Source organism: Ictalurus furcatus, chromosome 18 (genome assembly GCF_023375685.1).
Source record: "Ictalurus furcatus strain D&B chromosome 18, Billie_1.0, whole genome shotgun sequence".
Classification (NCBI taxonomy): Eukaryota; Metazoa; Chordata; class Actinopteri; order Siluriformes; family Ictaluridae; genus Ictalurus; species Ictalurus furcatus.
Window position 1 is genome coordinate 2499983 of NC_071272.1, and position 17831 is coordinate 2517813.

Sequence of the window (17831 nt, forward strand, 5' to 3'; positions counted from 1 at the left end):
TGTGTGACGGTCCTATCATCTCACCACGCCTTTACACTTGTTACACTCTCTGATCCGCCTACTGTACACAAACACACTTACAATCCACCTTTGAAACATTAATTCACCCCTCCCCCCCTCCACTCCCTGTCCCCCAATTATACTGTTCCCAAAATCGCCAACCTGGCCCTTTTATTCAACAGCCAAGTGAAATGTGACAGAACTTCACAAGGGAAAAGAGAAACCTGACATTTAAGAAATCCTAAATGACATGGCCTTTTTGCAGTGTGCATCAACAAACACACCTAACGTCACTCACAGCTCCTTCCCACGTTTACGGAACAAAATCCTAGAAATTCGAGAGCGTAAAATAGCTTATGCTCTGAGCTATTTGGGGGAAGGGGTGGCTTGTATGTTTAAGCTTATTCGGTATATTCTTAGAGGTAAGATGCACTAAACAGACAGTAAAATAGTGAAGGGAAAAAATATTAAAATCCCTATATTACAAATTAAACAAAATTTTGAAACACCAAGGATCAATTATGCTCCAGAAACGTCTTGTATTAACATGATCCCAATACTGACAAATGAATAATAGCATTGCTTCCTTCACCAAGACCGTGTCATTCATTTCAGAAAAAAAAAATAAACACTACATAAAATGTAATTGAGGTGAAGACTGATGATAACAGATGGAAATCTTTGTGGGTGCCTTCCACTAGCTAAGTAGCTAAATAATGCTAGTGTCCACGTCTTCCCTTAACCCTAACCGTAGTACATATGCTTAAAAAAAAAAAAAATGATTAAAAATAGTTATGCTTCTTCTCAATCTTCTTTCTTCCTAATGTTGAGTCATATTGTTTGATTTGACAGCTACCCATCAACTCTCCATCCCCAAAGCTAAATAAACCAAACATGAATTCAGCTGAGTCCATACAAACTGCCTACACAATTTACTTAATGAATGTCTAATGAAGCAAAGAGTTGACTGTGGAGTGTGTCATTATCCATGATGAAGAATATGCTTGTTTACACGATGCTCGGAGTTAAAATAATGTTTTCTCTCTTGCACACTTCTTTGTCTTCAGTTTTCCAGAAGTGACCTCCGTGAAGTCAGTGGTTTTAAACAAACCCAACAGTGACACCAACTGAACAAAAGACGGTACTGCAGGAGGAGTGGACATAGTAAAATAGGAGGTTAAACAAAGCTTAAACATAATAAATAGTTTTAATATAGTACATAACAGGTTATAACACTGAGTATTGCAGTAGAATAAACACTGCAATAGACATGTATCTGTTCTGGGGGTTTTGCTCGTTTGTTTGTTTGTCCCTAACCCTAACCCCCACCCCAAGCATTTGATTAGGTCATCATAAACTGTAGACCTTAATGGCAGTTTAAAATTTAGAATAATTAATCTATTCAATTAAATAGAATTATTACTTCTATAGACTTTTGGGACCCAGAAGAGGGATTAAATCTGACCTGAGATCAGCACCAGGAAAAGAAAAAGAAAAAAAAACAAACAAAACAAAAGACCAGGCACATGAAGCATCTCGTACATTTATTACCCCAGACAAATATTCTGAACAGCACGATTAGGCAATAATGAGACTATCGCATATTTCAAATGTGATTAAACCTTTAACTATGAAGGTATAAATGTTGTGTGTCTCAGACAGAACGTGAGAAAGGCGTTTAGTTCGGTTTTCTTGCGACGTGCTGGACAGGCAGATAAAGCAGACGGGGCAGGGGTTTGTGTGCATGTTTTCGGAGGACTTTCATGGCCTGCAGCGCTGGATGAAGCGTGGGTAGAGGCACACGTCTCGAATGTGGTGACGGTTGAGCAGCCAGGTGAGGAAACGTTCGAGGCCGAGCCCGTATCCACCATGAGGACATGTCCCATACTTCCTCTGAAACACACGAAAGATGCATGTTTAGTTCTTATGGTCATGTTAAAAGCACAATAAAGCAAGTTTTAAGAAATGTCTAGAGAAACTATAACATATTAGAACCAGTGCGTTAACATTAAAAGCATGTGATCTGAATTACAGCAGGCACTTAATTACATCAACACCTTCTTAAAAGCATCTTGAGGCACATCGGACTCATGTTAGAGGGGACCACTTAAAGCATGTAAGGAACACACTGGTTCAAAATACTATACAGCACACACACCTGGTCAGTGTACCAGTAGTAAGGAGTGGGGTCGATGCCTTCTCTCTTGTAGCCCTCCAACAGCTCCTCAGCATCCCAGATACGCATCGACCCTCCAACGATCTCACCAACGTTGGGCATCAACACATCAACCTACACACACACAGCAACTTTTCTATTAGAATAATAATTTTTTTTTAAATAATAAATAAATAAATAAATGAATAAATAACACTTCAAATAACACAAAAGGACTATATATTTCGCCTCTAGAGGCCGCTCTCGTGCTGTTTAACGACAGGGGACCCTTCCCAGCCACTCCCACACCAGACGCAAACCAGGAAAATCTATCGGTGTGGAATTTTGACAATAAATGAACGGTTAAGCGATCGGTTATCGGTGCGGATTATTCGGCAAAACCACTCGATCGGTCGACCTCTACTTTTGGACATATGCAAGTGAGAGACAATACTGTTTGAGGAGAACATGACACAAGATATCACTATTACTCATTAATCCATAACTAATACATGCATATATAAGAAGTAAATACAGCAGTAATCTAAAAATGTTAGGAACCTACTAGTATAGTATTTAGTGTATTCGCATACTACACTGCAGTTGTTATCGGCTTCTCCTCAATAACTACTGCTTCTGGAAATTATTGTGACCCTTAATGTAAAGTGTTACCAGTACTTGGACAGAACAAACCGATCAATTAAAACATTGGATGTGATGGCTATCATTATCTAGCCATTTATTTAGCACTGCTGTATTCACTCTTTATGAATTATTGTCGAATACGTGACTCCCTATACTGAAGTATTACTTGTATGAGAACTATAATTAAAAAGATCAGTGTATTAGTGCTTGATTTGGTTTATTCTCTTTTCGCTGACCGATTCGGTGAGGCGTCGGTCCTCGGCACAGCGCTGCATGTAAAATGATTTGATCTCAGCTGGGAAGCGACACAGCAGGATGGTCTCGTTGATGGAGTCGGTCATCAGCCTCTCAGGGGCTTCAGGGATATCCTATAAAAGGATCATAGAGAGAGGGGGGGGGAGAAAAAGAAAAAGAACAGAGGATGCCAGATTATGCGAGATTAAACAATATCTGCATTAGAAACTGCAGGTAAGTGAATAACAGTCATGGCTTTGATGTCACACACAAAATATTTTTTTCCAGATTTCTTTCTTTAAACAAATTCACAATCGGGTCATTTTTCTTCCATGTGCGTGAAATGTTGCTTTAATTCGACGCATTATGTCATTGTCATCTTTCATATCCGATCTCTTATTGTCCTTTGCTTTGAATTTACGCATCCTGAGGAGTTCGAGTTCGTTACACAGGACAAGCTGCTGTGAAATGAAGGTCCTGTCAAACTTCATGACAAACCTCTCCAAACTCGTAGTAGGTCCCATCATCTTTTTTAACGTCGTGCTCCTTAAGCCATGTAATGGCATCGGCATAGTTCATCCTCTTAAACGGCCTCTTGGGGGGCTTGAAGTCCTACACACACACACCAAAAACAGCTTGTTACTTATTTACATATAGGTAACGTACATTCGTGTATAGTGACTACTGAAATGAATAATTATCACCGAGCGAAGCATTTTTTATTCTATTTATGATTTAAATTCACGTATCGTCCAAGTCCTGATTGTTACTGACTCAATTACAAGATTATACACGTTATTTGGTTAAGAAAATCGGAGTTCGGTCGATCATAAAACACGCTTTTACAGGCTTGATCATATCACAACTGGTGCTATAGAGGTGAGGGTAGCTGGAGAGGTCAGAGGTCATACAGGGTTCAGTTCGTAGAGCAGCGGAGCAGCAGGAGACTTCAGGACTCGATCCACCACATCACACACTAGATCCTCTAATCTGTTCAGCAGATCTTCAAAGGTCATGAACGGACACTCAGCCTCAATGTGGGTGTACCTGTGGGGGGTTTTTTAACGAAAAGAGGATTCAAATCATACGTCACTAACGTCAGTCCAGTATAGTGTGCTCTTATTTTCATACAAGAATTATAAAAACAGCTGCCGGTGTATATATATATATATGTGTGTGTGGGTGTGTGTGTGTTTGACTCACTCAGAAAGGTGTCTGCGAGTGCGGGACTGCTCAGCGCGATACGATTGGGCGATGCAGAACGTATCTCCGAGAGCTGGGATGCATGTCTCCAGATAAAGCTGCGATGACTGGGTCAAGTACGCTTGCTCTCCAAAATAATTCAGATTGAAGAGGGTGGAGCCACCTTCCACCTGAGTCTGCACCAGAGTGGGAGGAGTGATCTACAAAAACAGAGACACACACACACACCTTAACAGTGTCCAGAATGTCAGAGTCTTCCCACTCTTGTTTTTATTTCATTCTAGAAAGAAGCAACATTACTTCATATCTCAATTCATCCAAACAACCTGTAGATCATAAATAAAATACAAGTAAATCGATACAATATTCAGTAGGGTATTTTACTCCCTTCCATATATTAATCACTGTTCATACACCGGTTTACATTTATGAACGACCATTAATTAAAGGGCTCGGAGGGGGATATATTGTTTAATTAAACCAAATTTGCAGTAATTAATGCGATATACTGGCGACATACTAGACTCCTATGACGTACTGATTACACTGCTCGTCATCTGTTCATTCATTGACCATAGTATTAGTCTTTCTTCCGATTATTTATGCATCTTTATGGTAGCATAACTTGAACGTAACGATTCTCATACAGAATATCATTTTTATTTCCCCCCATGGCCTCACCTCATAGTAGCCACGGCTGAAGAAGTGCTCTCTGAAGCAGTGCGTGACCGTGGAGCGCACCCGCAGGATTTTGGACACGTTTTCTCCACGGATCATCATGTGCCTATTGTTGAGCTGAACGTCCACGTCGGACTCCTCGTTCAGAAGATTGTCGGCGCCGCCGGCCGGAGCGAGACCGATCAGCTCCCAGAAATCGCAGTGCAACTCGTGGCCTCCTGGAGCCTAGGATGGAGCAGCAATTTCATTTATAATAGCTAGTGAAGGGTACAATTTTCAACAGGTGGATTGAAGAGCTCCAAAAAAAAAAAAAAAATTCATGAAGATCAATAGCAACAAAGCTTTAGGCTCTCTTGCACGTTACGGTTTCTTCTTAAGTGTATTATCGGCTAGACACAGAATAATGCCATCATACGTGTTCGTCCAAATTATACTAATAGTTATATTTAAGTTAAAAGTAGATGCTGGGAATTTGGGTTTCAAACAAATTTACTGTAAGCCAGGCAACTCAAGTTTAAATGCAGGGGAATGAACTACTTGATTATATATATATATATATATAGTGTGATTTGTTATTTAAAAGGGAAAATAGTTAACGTTTTACTGCGGCCAAACGACTCTATCTTTGATTCACCTGTCCAGAGCACATTATTCCAAAAGGCCTGGATTTCGTACATTATTTTCCTTAAAGTAGAATGATGTATTTCAGATCATTTTAGAGATCTTTTTAAAAGATGCATCCACCATCTTTTTTTCCTGAAGTCCTTACAGAACTCTTTAGATCTTGGCATGATGACACCACACACCTCAATAGCAAAGGGAACACCAGACACTAGATATGAGAGCGGAATCAATAAGACCGGCTCCACCTGCACTCCCTAAGCAGGTTCTAATCACCGGCACCCGATCTTCAACACCTGATTCCAATTTTATGGATTTGAAGGTGTGGTAAATGTAGGGGTGTACTTCCATATGACTGACATGGCAATTTTGACTGACATATGCCGGACAATTTCCATGGGGTGTAGTTTTTCAAGTGACTATACATTTTCATCTGCAGCACTGAAGGACATATAGAACAATGCCATACGGAGTTGTTTTTCCCGCAAGTGTGGTACCTGTTTTCCCTCAGGGACCGGCTTCACTATTCCATACAGAGCCACTGTGCTTTCAGTAGACAACATGAGTCCATTATAGCACTGACACTAAAAAACAAAAACACACAATCATTAACGCACCTGAGCGTTTCTCTCTCTCACACACACACAAGTACAGCAAACGAAATAGCACGGTCGTCAGAAAACCAGAGAAAGGTGCGATTCTCGTTCAGCAGGTTCCAGAAATCAATTGATATCGAGGACCTTTGCAACATTACTAACCGCTACAGTTATATGATCCTGATATTTACAAACACTACATATTAATCTATTTCAGATGTCTGATTACCAGTTTATCGGTGAGTACACACTGCAGGAATCCTGTTCCATCTCTCAGCACAATGAACAGGAGGTTCTTTCCTAACATAACACACACACAAAAGCAGTCAATTTTATTAGCCATTACATAAACAAAGCACTAAAGTGTTAAAATACTCAACTGCATATTCAGCTAATAGGTGATTTCATAAACGCCAAAGATATAGTTATGTTAATACCGCAGTATTGAGCTTATAGGATTAAGCATAGGTTGTAGAAGTCTCAGTTGGATTGAGGTTTGGGCTTTGACTGGCTATTTTAAGACATTCCTGTCTTTTTTTTTTTTTTTTTTTAAAACCACTCCAGTGTAGTTTTGGTTGTATGCCTAGGGTGGTTGTCCTGCTGGAAGGTGAGCCTCCACCACAAGTCTCTTCCAGATCGGACCGTGTTTTCATCTAGTACTGCCCTGCATGTAGCCCCTTCAATCCTGACCAGTTTCTCAGTCCGTACTGATGAGCATCCTCAAAACAAGATGCCGCCACCACCGTGTTTCTCTGTGGGAATGGTGACCTTAGGCTCATGAGTAGTCTTGGCTTTCCATCAAAAACATTGGACTTCATACTATGGCAAAAAAATTGAAGTTCTCATCAAACCAAAGAACCATTTTCCACACGTTTGCTGAATCTTCAACATGCCTTGTGGAAAACTTTGTAGCTTTTTTTTCCTCTTCTCTTGTCTTTACCTCTTGCAGCACAGTTTTGTGGACTGTCCACGATAGGGCTGTCCTGTGGTGTATTTATACTGAGGTCATCTGACAATTGAACTGCATGGAGTTGGACACCTGTTCAACTGATTATGTGACTTCTGATGATGCACTGGTTGCTAATTTAGGTGTTTCCTACAAACAGTAGTGAATATTGCGCAATCATAACTTTATGTTTTATTTAAATACATTTTTGACAAAGACTCCCCCCCCCCATAGCGCCCACAACATTATGGGCCACTATGTGTAGATTCATGACGTATAATCCCAATGATTCATGACATACGAGGGGTGAATCAAATGAAAACAGTTTGTTTTATTTATTATTCATTTATTTTATTTTGCATTGTTTAACAATTGTCACACAAGTGTACCAGGTTTAAAGGAGAAGGGCTGAGAACATTGGAATGACGCACTGAAATATACGACTTCAACAAACACAAGTATTTGTTGATGCATTAAAAATAAATCAAGGTCGTGGACTACGTGTTCAGAAAGGACGCACGTGTTTACATTTGTTGCATTAGCACGGAGAATGATGATGCATTTAAAACGCAACAAAAGGACCGACAATCCAGAATATTAATACATTACATATTACATTATGTAGATTGTGTGTGTGTGTGTGTGTGTGTGTGTGTGTGTGTGTGTGTGTGTGTTTGTGTGTGTGTGTGTGTTACCTTGACGGCGTAGCCTGTGCACCCAGCCAAACACTTTGACTCTCTGTTCCCTCAGAGACTCCAGCTGATGGATCTTAACCTAACACACACACACACAACAAACCATAGTTAACACATACAGTTAACCAGTTATACTGCATGATACACCTACATTCGTTACACAAAACACTTTTGTAGCGCTCACTTTAGGACTTAGATTAGCCGACTGATTATTGATTTATACTCGGTTCAACCCTAACAAATACAAAAGGCTGTGAGAACACACACGATCATATTTTTACCCCCCTCCATTTTCAACTTAACCAGATGTGCAACCAGACACGCACTTGTTCGCTTGATTCAGCTAGGTATCGAGTTTCCTACGTTGTTTTTTTTTTTTTGGTCAATGTTATTAAGCATAGTAGATAATATACAACATATACCTCAAACCATCAGATTTATCCACGCAGAGGAGCAGTGCCGAAGCACGAATAACGCTGCAAGTAACTTGCAATTTTATGTTTCAAATAGAGAGGGCGATAGAGAGGCAAAAGCTCAGTACTGCAGCTTTCATTTTCATGTGAGAAAAGGAAAACGCCAGAGCGTTGCATATTGCGCATGTCCTCTACACATTCAAATATGAAGAATTTCAAGTTCTTCCAGCAGAGTGTGTGGTTTCTTTCATGGTACACTTATGCTGCATCGTAACAAGTAATGAACTAGTAAACGTTTTTTGGAGTTTTAATTGAATACTTTTAATATTTTCAATAAATCACATCAAATATAATTTAAGACCTAATTTGCAGTGATGATACACCGAATATAAAATTACTTCTAAATAACTCCCTCATAATGAAAATGATTTGAAGCGTATTACACAGATAGTATATAAACTACGGTATATATAAATAAAAACAGTCCATAGAGTTTCTTAAGGTCCCCATGAAATGGCTTCTTTGCTGGGATTTGACTCTGTATACGGACATATTTCCTTCTGGGACAGCATGTTGAACTGCCAGACTGACTTACACAACATCCAGTTGCATTCGAGAGTAGCTTAGCAAGCTGGCTAAATCTGGAGAACAACAGAAAGCTTTACAAAAGCCTTTTAATTTGTCTTACTGATGGGTGTTTCTTGATACACAGGTGTGCAGTGTTAAATTGATTTTTTTAAAGATTTAACAGCTCTGAATGTCTACTCTTGGTTTGAGCCCTAGGTTTCGGCAGTGAAGACTGCGTTTGTTGTTTAAAAGGACAAACCAACATGAAGATTAGAGAGCTGTCTATTGGAGAAAAGCAAGCCAAATATTTTGATGCTGAGAAAATGGCTAACCAATGGTTGGCATTTAGATTAATTTCACCATACTACATAGTACTTTTGCTCATGTCCTGAAAAAAAATTAAAGTACAGACAAAAATGTTGAAGAACATGAATAAACTGGGAGGTTTGACTTTACCGTTTTGGGTTCTGGGAGGTTAGGGTCGTTCTCAAGAACAATCTTCTTGGCTTCCTCTAGATTTTTCTCTCTCCTCTCGGCATCTTCCACCTGTCAACGAACACATATTGTTTTAATTTTTGGAACAGAGTCCTTGGGTGTAACAAATTCACTATGCATATAGGAAATGATTAATATCACTGTACGGGTACATGAGAAAGCATGAGCGCTTTCTGAGTGAATACCTCTTTCTTTTCTTTTGCATCAGTCTTCATTTGTTCCTTATGATAGAGTTTTTTCACATTCTTCAGCTGGGTTTTAGAGATCACAGCCCAGCGCTGGAGAGATAAAGAAAGAGAAAGAGATCAGGTTGGAACCTGTTGCATAAAGAAGAGGGCAAATGCAACTTTTTCCACTTTTTCGTTCTCACCTCTCCTTCTTTTTGAGAATCCACATAGATGGTTGGGAATGGTTCTTTTCCAGCAAATAGCAGCGCCTACAAAAATTAAATTAATTATTAGCATCCTCATTCTGTTTTTTTAAACAGAATTGCAAAATGCAAACATACTACACATTACTAATGCAGTCAATAAAATGATATTAATCAAAATATGACTTCAAATGTCCAGTTAGAGTGGGGAAGATATCAAGGTTACATTCAGTGCGGTTTTGAATGGTTTCTGTTGAGTCCCATCTCCATCCTGATCACTACCCTGTTTATCAGAGACATACAGCTCACCTGGAAAAACAAAATACAGCACAACATATGTCGGTTTTATAAAAAAAAAATTATTTTACAGGGTGCAATTTTTCTCTGCGACAGCAAAACCAAGGCGAAAATCGTACAGCATAAAGTCGGTTTTACTGCTAATAACTGATATACTATAAATCTGGCTTTATTTTACAACTCCATTTTATTACTGTATTTAACCGAGATTGTACTGGGATCATCTCGTATACTGTGCATTGCATTAATCTGAAAAGACTGCTGTAATCATGAAGACAAGCCCATGCTAAGAATGCTGAAAAAGAAACTTGACTGGTTCTCAAATAACTTCCAACATCAGTGCAGTGCTGGATATGAAACAATCAATACTACACAATCAGACTGCACAATACGTCTGATCAGAAACAATGGCGTCATGTAAACGCAATACATGTAATGTACAACGTAATGGAGTCACGTAAACCTAATACATGTAATGACGTCATGTAAACGCAATACATGTAATGTACAATGTAATGATGTCATGCAAACCTAATACATATAATGACGTCATGTAAATGTAATACATGTAATGGCATCATGTAAATGTAATACATGTAATGTACAACGTAATGGCATCATGTAAACCTAATACATGTAATGTACAATGTAATGACGTCATGTAAATGTAATACATGTAATGTACAATATAATGGAGTCATGTAAATGTAATACATAGGAAATAATAGCTATAACCTATATAGAGATCTATGACTAGGAGATCTGGGACTCTACTTGGGCTTCAACACTCCAACACAATACATACATATCACCATGTTCATTTATTACATATGGTATCAAATGAATAATGAAATATATGTCTAGTGAGCTTTAATCAATCACGTTGCAGATTCATTATGGTATGGCTTTTTGCCATATGCATACTGATATATCATTGGACACATGAACCTCCAACTAAAAGGATGGACTCATGTCATCTTGTGTGAAATGAATGCTAAGCTAAAGCTAATGCTACGGATATAGCAAGGCGATCTGATGCAACACGCTGCGCAATTTGCTGCATTAACACTGATTTTGTTGTATTTAAGAAGCCATACTCACGTAGCGACATTTGTTCTACACCCTGGGTCCCTTCGTCCGCCATGTATGTGTCCGATCTGTGGATGAATCTCACACACAAGCTGTCAATGCTAAAGAAAAATAAAACCACAATAAACTTTAGGCTATGGTCGAACGTCAAGGCTCCCGGTTCAGCCTTACTCACACACTCGTTCAATGACTGAGAATGCGCATGCGCGGGGTGATGCTCAGACACGATGCTCTGAGTGGTCGGGATTTAGGACTCACTGATTGGGTAATATCAAGTCTGGAGGCGGGATTTATAAGAATGTCATTGTTGACTGGTTGTTTTTACAATATTACTCTGACTGACTGACTGGCCAATGTTAAAAAATAATTGATTTTGAAACCTGACAAACTAAGTAAGAAAATGAACTGTGCAATTCCAGGAAGGTCCATTATGCACTTTAATGATCATTTTCAAATATTTCAGATTCTGTGATTGGTTTTTGTTTCATCTGCTTATACATTAATTTATTTTACTTATTTTCTTATTCTTCTTTTTTTCATTCATACAGTAGCATTTATTCATGTTCATGCAATATATTAATATTCAGAGCTTACTCACCATAAGACAGATCACAATGACAACTTCCTGACAATAAGTGACTACTTTTTCTTCAGTTTGCAATTGGAATAAAGTTGGTTTGACGTTGGACGTTCGATATTTGCAGATATGCTGAAATTAAGGGACCGTCTCTAAAGTTACATACCCCACTGTTAAACACGTTTCTAACTTCAAGGGCATTTGAAGGGAATAACTTACAGTCACACAACCAACTGTAAAGTGTTCATCTAGGTGTCAGGTATGATGCACACCTTTTAGATTTTTGATATTTATCAAAATAAACTATTAAATCATATGTAAATTAGACATGTATTTCACTGCAGAATGGGCCCATACACAAAATATACCATAATTTAAAGCTCAAAAGCATTTGAAGGGAATGACATACAGTCACACATCCAGCTGTAAAGTGTCTAGGTGTCCGGTATGATGCACACCTTTTAGATCTTTGATATTTAACCCTACAATGCATGAACCAAAAAAAACCTTCACGAATGCATAAAGGGGGTCAAAATGACCCGTACTGGATTGAATGGTTTTCTTCAAAAAATAGATGTCCTATTAATGAAATAATTTATATATTATATATGTATATAAAAACAGCTGCCTGTATGACGGAGAACTCTCACTGTTGCTGGCCTCACTCAGTGCAGGGGATAAATCTTTTGGAACTAAGGCTTAAAGTTGTCTCTCACTGAAGCTCCTACCAGACACTCCCCAGCAGCCTAGAACTAATGTATATATATAAGTATTTGGGGCTTTATTACCTAGAGAACTAAACAGGACCATTACATTTGTAATGTGGATGTGGTTACAGCCTTGGCTCACACATCATATAAATATATATTTTTAATATTTTGATAGTGCATGATCAAATTTTATTTGATTCATTTCCTTTAACTTTTAATGTCGTTCTCGACAACAAACATGAAACTAGTTTAAAAAAAAAAAAAAAAAAAAAAAAAAGTGTAAATGTGTAGCATACGTATTTGTATTTACGACAATGTTGTTTCATTTTCTGTATCATTTGCGACCTCTCTTCACACTTCCGGCCGTTCTTTGCCATGACAACGCAGCATTGGGAGTTTCTCTGATTTTGATTGGCCGACGTGTTGGATGTCGACACGAGCACGCAGGAAAGCGTACGATTCGAGAAAGCGGTTGATCAGCAATTTTTTTTGTTGTACCATTAACTGTAAAAGATCTATATATTCTGTCCGCGTTTATTAGGGAAAAAATCTATATTTTATTTTAACATGGTCGGTGTTAAAGTAATCGCAAGCGATTCGGAATTCCAGCCGGAACTGACCGGTGCCGGCTCCAGACTGGCCGTCGTGAAGTTCACCATGGCCGGGTGAGGAGGAACTGAAGTCCCGATCTGGGCCTTTAGCTTAGCGAAAGAACAGCGTTAGTGCTGCTTCCTACGGAACAGACACTGTGTAGGACTAGCATTAATATTCTCTTAGCATTAGCACCTGTGTGCTTTTCTGACTGGAAACATTTTCGGCTAATTGCGTTAGCTTAGCCACACTGTACCGGTATGACTTAGCAAAACAGCAGTGATTAGCCTAGTTAGCTAAATTAGCTCTGTAGCGAGTTAGCCAAGTCGACTAGTTTAATGAAAGCTGTTTATTTGGAAATATTTCACTGCAAAAAAAAAGCCACTATGAGTGAAAACAAACAAAGGAACTTTGTTATACAGTCTACTAGCACGACTCTGATATATTACAGTGTAAAGCTACTACGAGTGAGTGAAAGACGCAGTGTAGCTCTAACATCTAACCCCAACTGCCAGCCTTTATGCTTCTTTTGGTTAATCAATGTTTTCGTTTTTTGTTATCTAAATTACCAGGTGTCGTCCATGTGTCAGAATAGCTCCAGCTTTCACCACGCTGAGCAACAAGTACCCACATGTTGTTTTCCTTGAAGTCGATGTCCATGTGTGTCAGGTGAGAGGATTCATCATGGAAGTGCTTGGAGGTTGTCGACTTATGATGTTTGTTTTAAAAAGCTTCGATGTGTTTTCTGTTGCTTTTATCGCTCTGACCTCGTTTGTCAGGGGGTCATACTGACCGTCTGAATCGTCACCACGTATCGGTGATTAGCTGTCACGTGATCTCAAGTCAGGCAATAATGAAGCTCCTTGAATCACGTGACGTACATTACAACGGATGCAGGGGTTAAATTAGATTGCTGGGCCCAGATTGAGCTTCTATACAGATAGAAAGCTGGGCATCCCTTTGTTGGGTTTTCTTTTCCCTGTGTAGTTATTTCATTTGTCAATGTATGGATCAGAAACACGTGGCACTTTTTTATATATATATATTATTATTATATATATGAGTGAGAGAGATAGATATAGGTGTTCGCAATACAAGTGGACACGATTCTCTTTCTGGACATCGTCGTTCGCAGTGTTTATTGGTAAATGAGACCTTTTTACGTGAATCGTGGAGTGAAGTCACATGACGCATCTTGGCCAAAATCTGCGGAAACTTCAAATACTCGCAAGTTCCTCCGAATATTGCGGCGTGTGCTTGAGTTTGCGTTCATTTCTGCGATTGCGAAATCCCGGAGAGACTGATTATTATCATTATTACTCCTGCCTAACTTCTTAACCTCAACCTGCTTACTTTGTGGTGAGACCACACGACCCCCCCAGGCAGACCATGGAGCATTTTTTTTGTTGTTGTTCACTGTATTTTTATTTGCAAGGTGACGGTAAACTTGAAGTTCTTTCGCCGTGAAGCAGAGTTTGTTTTCCCAAGCTACAAATCAAGTAGGCCACCAAATGAACTATATTATGTGACATAGTAAATTATGTGTTATATCGTTTAAAGTACTCCTAATAAATGACCTCTGAATGCTCAGGGGGCGCTTTCACACCATTTCTCTGTCCATTGGCGCAGTTTTTGCTTAGTGGCTCAATTTATTAGCTCACGAACCTTCTTGCAACCCAAGACACGTGGCATGTTTTGTTCACTTCCTGCAGTTTTGTCTCTGCATTCAGACCATACTAGACTTAACTTGGAACCAGACATTCTTGGACCGATTGTTTTGGTACATATGAATGTATTTTCTATGATCTCACCTGCCCAAACGAACCACACCCTAAGGAAAACTCAGGATTGGATTCAAAGAACAGAATAAACACTGTATACATGAAAGCACCGTAAGATGAGAGAATTTCCGTTTGAAAATATTTTGACCGTGTCACGTTCAGCTTTCACTCGTGTTTTTTTTTTTTGCGAGGCTTAACATTGTTAGTGTGTTGTGTCTCGAAGGGAACAGCGGCAGCCAACAACATCTCTGCCACGCCGACGTTCCTGTTTTTCCGAAACAAAGTGCGTGTGGATCAGTATCAGGGAGCGGACGCCTCAGGCCTCGAGGACAAAATCAAACAGCACGTGGAGAATGACCCGGGGAGTAACGAGGACTCGGACATTCCCAAAGGATACGTGAGTGCGGTAGAAATAATTCTAATAACAAAACTTTTATTTATTTTGTGGGGGGGGGGGGGGTTCTTCTTTTCAATAAACCGAGAACAGGAGCAGCATCAAGAATGGAAGCTAATTATTTGTAAATGATTGATTTGAATTTTTAATCATTAACCACTTTTACTAGTTCCAGAAAAATCTCAGTCAACATTCATTGTAATTAGATTGACAGCAGACATGGTGTACGTTCTTGTTTTGTGTGTGTGTGTGTGTGTAGATGGATCTTATGCCTTTTGTGAATAAAGCCGGATGCGAGTGTCTTAACGAGAGCGACGACTACGGCTTTGACAACTGCTTAATCAAAGACTCATCCTACCTCGAGTCAGACTGCGATGAACAGGTGAGATACACCAAAGCACTCACACCTAAGTCCTTAAAGTAAATTCCACTCTATGGCCATTTTGGCCAGTTCTTTCCAGTAAATACAAAGACAAAGATCCTGTCTACTTAAACGAGGAGAGACCTATAACCCCAAAACAGATCAGCAACATAATGGATTATAAACCCCCCCCCCCTAATTCTGCATCTTCTCCATACAGTTTCTGGTTGCATTCATGACAGTGTGTTTTTGTCTGCTTTTCAACAAACCATAAAGGTTTATCCCTGATCATAATCATTTCCTGTTTGAATAATCACAACCATTAACGTTCTCAAGCGTTCCCTTTTGCTTGGCGCTATTTACTCAGGGTTCATATTTATACAAAATGACTCCCGATTATAGACTCTTGTAATATAGAGTTATTAAAGTCTCGTTATTTGAGTTAGCGTGATAAAAGTTTGACGCTGAGCAGGCTAGTTAGCATAACACTTCATGTTAAAATATCCTTTTCGCCATCCTATACCAGGGCTGGGTGGTGTTCAGTTCTGTTTTGTTTTGCTATTAGAGGTATCACGTTTCTTCGTCTTGTGGACTTTCTTCAGCCATGAGTGTGTCAGGATGTTTCTACTGAGAATTAGTGTGTGTGGCTGAAATAGAAGCGAAAGTAAAACTGTCATTCGAAGCGTAAAGTCTCTCCGTGCTTGGAACGGGGTCGGATCGAATGACGGATAGCGTATGCTTCACGTCTCGTAGGATCCGTGTAAATTAAAGCTCAGCTGAGGTGTACGCCTTGGCATAAGTGTTGATGTGCAGTTCAGTACGACGTGATGCAAACGATGACACGGAGAACATGTGACTGACCTTTCACAGTAGCCTGTTGTTTGCTCCTGAGGAAACTTGTCATTCTAGTCTGTCTATGACCGTGTGTTTGTCTAGCGCTCGGAGGATCGTCATCAGAGTGTTCATCACATTGTGATCATATTTTCTGTTGTGCTCTCTGATTGCAGCTCCTCATCACAATCGCCTTCAATCAGCCTGTAAAGCTTTTCTCTATGAAGCTGCAGGCATCGGATTTGGGTAAGACACTTGGTTCATCTCAAGCTTTTTGTACATTTTATCATTCTTAGTTTGCCGGTTTTTTTTTTTTGCATCGAATGCGCGTTGTGATGACGTCAACTTGTTCACAAAAGTTTTGTGTGGTGTTCCCTTTTGAGCATCATTTATTCATTTTAAAGTTTACTTCTGTGTTCATCATCTCTCTCTCTCTCTGTCTCTCTGTCTCTTCATATCCTCAGCTCAGGCACCAAAGTGTGTGAAGATCTTCATTAATCTCCCGCGCTCCATGGACTTTGATGACGCCGAGAGAAGCGAGCCGACGCAGACTCTGGAGCTTTCGGAGGAAGACTACAAAGACGAAGGCCTCATCTCGCTCAGATACGTCAAATTTCAGAACGTCAACAGCGCCACCGTACGTTTCTCTTTCTCGTCTTCGTCGTCTTTCTTCCTCCAAACTGGAATTTTATTTTTATACCCTTTCTATGCGGTTATATTTGACGTTTTTCTTAGGAGAGCGTCGTCCCCCTAGTGGTGAGATGCGGAACAACAATGATTTGTCACATGGTTTAGTGTTGTGTTTCCGCTTGTATATTTCTAGCTGTTCATTAAGTCGAACCAAGGGGACGAGGAGACGACAAAAGTGAACTACCTGACGTTTATAGGAACCCCAGTGCAGGCCACCAACATGAACGACTTCAAACGGGTAACACGGCCTCATCCTCACCGACGATGTGAAATATCAGTTAATCAGTGTGATGCTGTGTCTGTACGTCTCTCTGTGTGTGGTGATTTGGTGACAGCAGCAGCGTTTAACATGCCTTTGTTTTGTTTTGTGAAATGTAGGTTGTAGGGAAGAAAGGAGAGAGCCATTGAGGACGGAGACTGGAAAATACAAGTGCGCTGGAACTGTTTCACAACTCTCATTAGAGAGATTAAAAAAAAAAAAAAAAATGAGGGTGAAGAAAGAGCCTCAATCTGCATATTTTTATCTATCATGCACCCAAAACCTGTAAATAAAGTAAATCCTTTTTCAAAGGCATCATGGACATTTTTCTCTGTTGTACACGTGCAAAGGCATCTGACTATTCAATTCTATATCATCGCACCCGTTTGACTGGGGTATAAGGGTCAAATTTTCTCCCCTCTCTCGCCATATATTACAGGTCAAAAGTTTGTGGACACTCCACCGAAATGTTTCTCATGATTTTAAAAACCTTTTGATCTGAAGGTGTGATGATTAAATGTTTGACATCGGTGTCGTAGACAGAAAATATGATCGCGCCGACGTATCTGTTTCTTTCATTAGAAAACTTGCATTTTATTTACAAAAAAAATATTTTTAAAACGGCAGACATGG

The 17831-nt window shown here is 39.5% G+C and overlaps 2 protein-coding genes across 2 annotated transcripts; one reads left to right on the plus strand and one right to left on the minus strand.

The window, feature by feature from the left end:
* Positions 1-1188: 1188 nt before the first annotated feature.
* On the minus strand, positions 1189-11200 carry nars1 (asparaginyl-tRNA synthetase 1). Its single transcript, XM_053648392.1, has 15 exons — positions 11017-11200; positions 9845-9927; positions 9619-9684; positions 9434-9526; positions 9210-9299; positions 7774-7852; positions 6362-6432; positions 6034-6120; positions 4919-5140; positions 4238-4437; positions 3946-4081; positions 3533-3646; positions 3037-3168; positions 2159-2290; positions 1189-1893 (listed from the first exon to the last, which is right to left on the minus strand). The coding sequence occupies exons 1-15, from the start codon at positions 11057-11059 to the stop codon at positions 1762-1764; spliced, it is 1680 nt and encodes a 559-aa protein (XP_053504367.1). The 5' UTR covers positions 11060-11200; the 3' UTR covers positions 1189-1761.
* Positions 11201-12712: 1512 nt separating this feature from the next.
* On the plus strand, positions 12713-17513 carry txnl1 (thioredoxin-like 1). The gene is made up of 8 exons (XM_053648396.1): positions 12713-12956; positions 13455-13551; positions 14887-15060; positions 15317-15439; positions 16426-16495; positions 16714-16886; positions 17073-17177; positions 17318-17513. Exons 1-8 carry the CDS (start codon positions 12859-12861, stop codon positions 17345-17347), a joined length of 870 nt encoding a protein of 289 aa, XP_053504371.1. The 5' UTR covers positions 12713-12858; the 3' UTR covers positions 17348-17513.
* Positions 17514-17831: the final 318 nt, after the last annotated feature.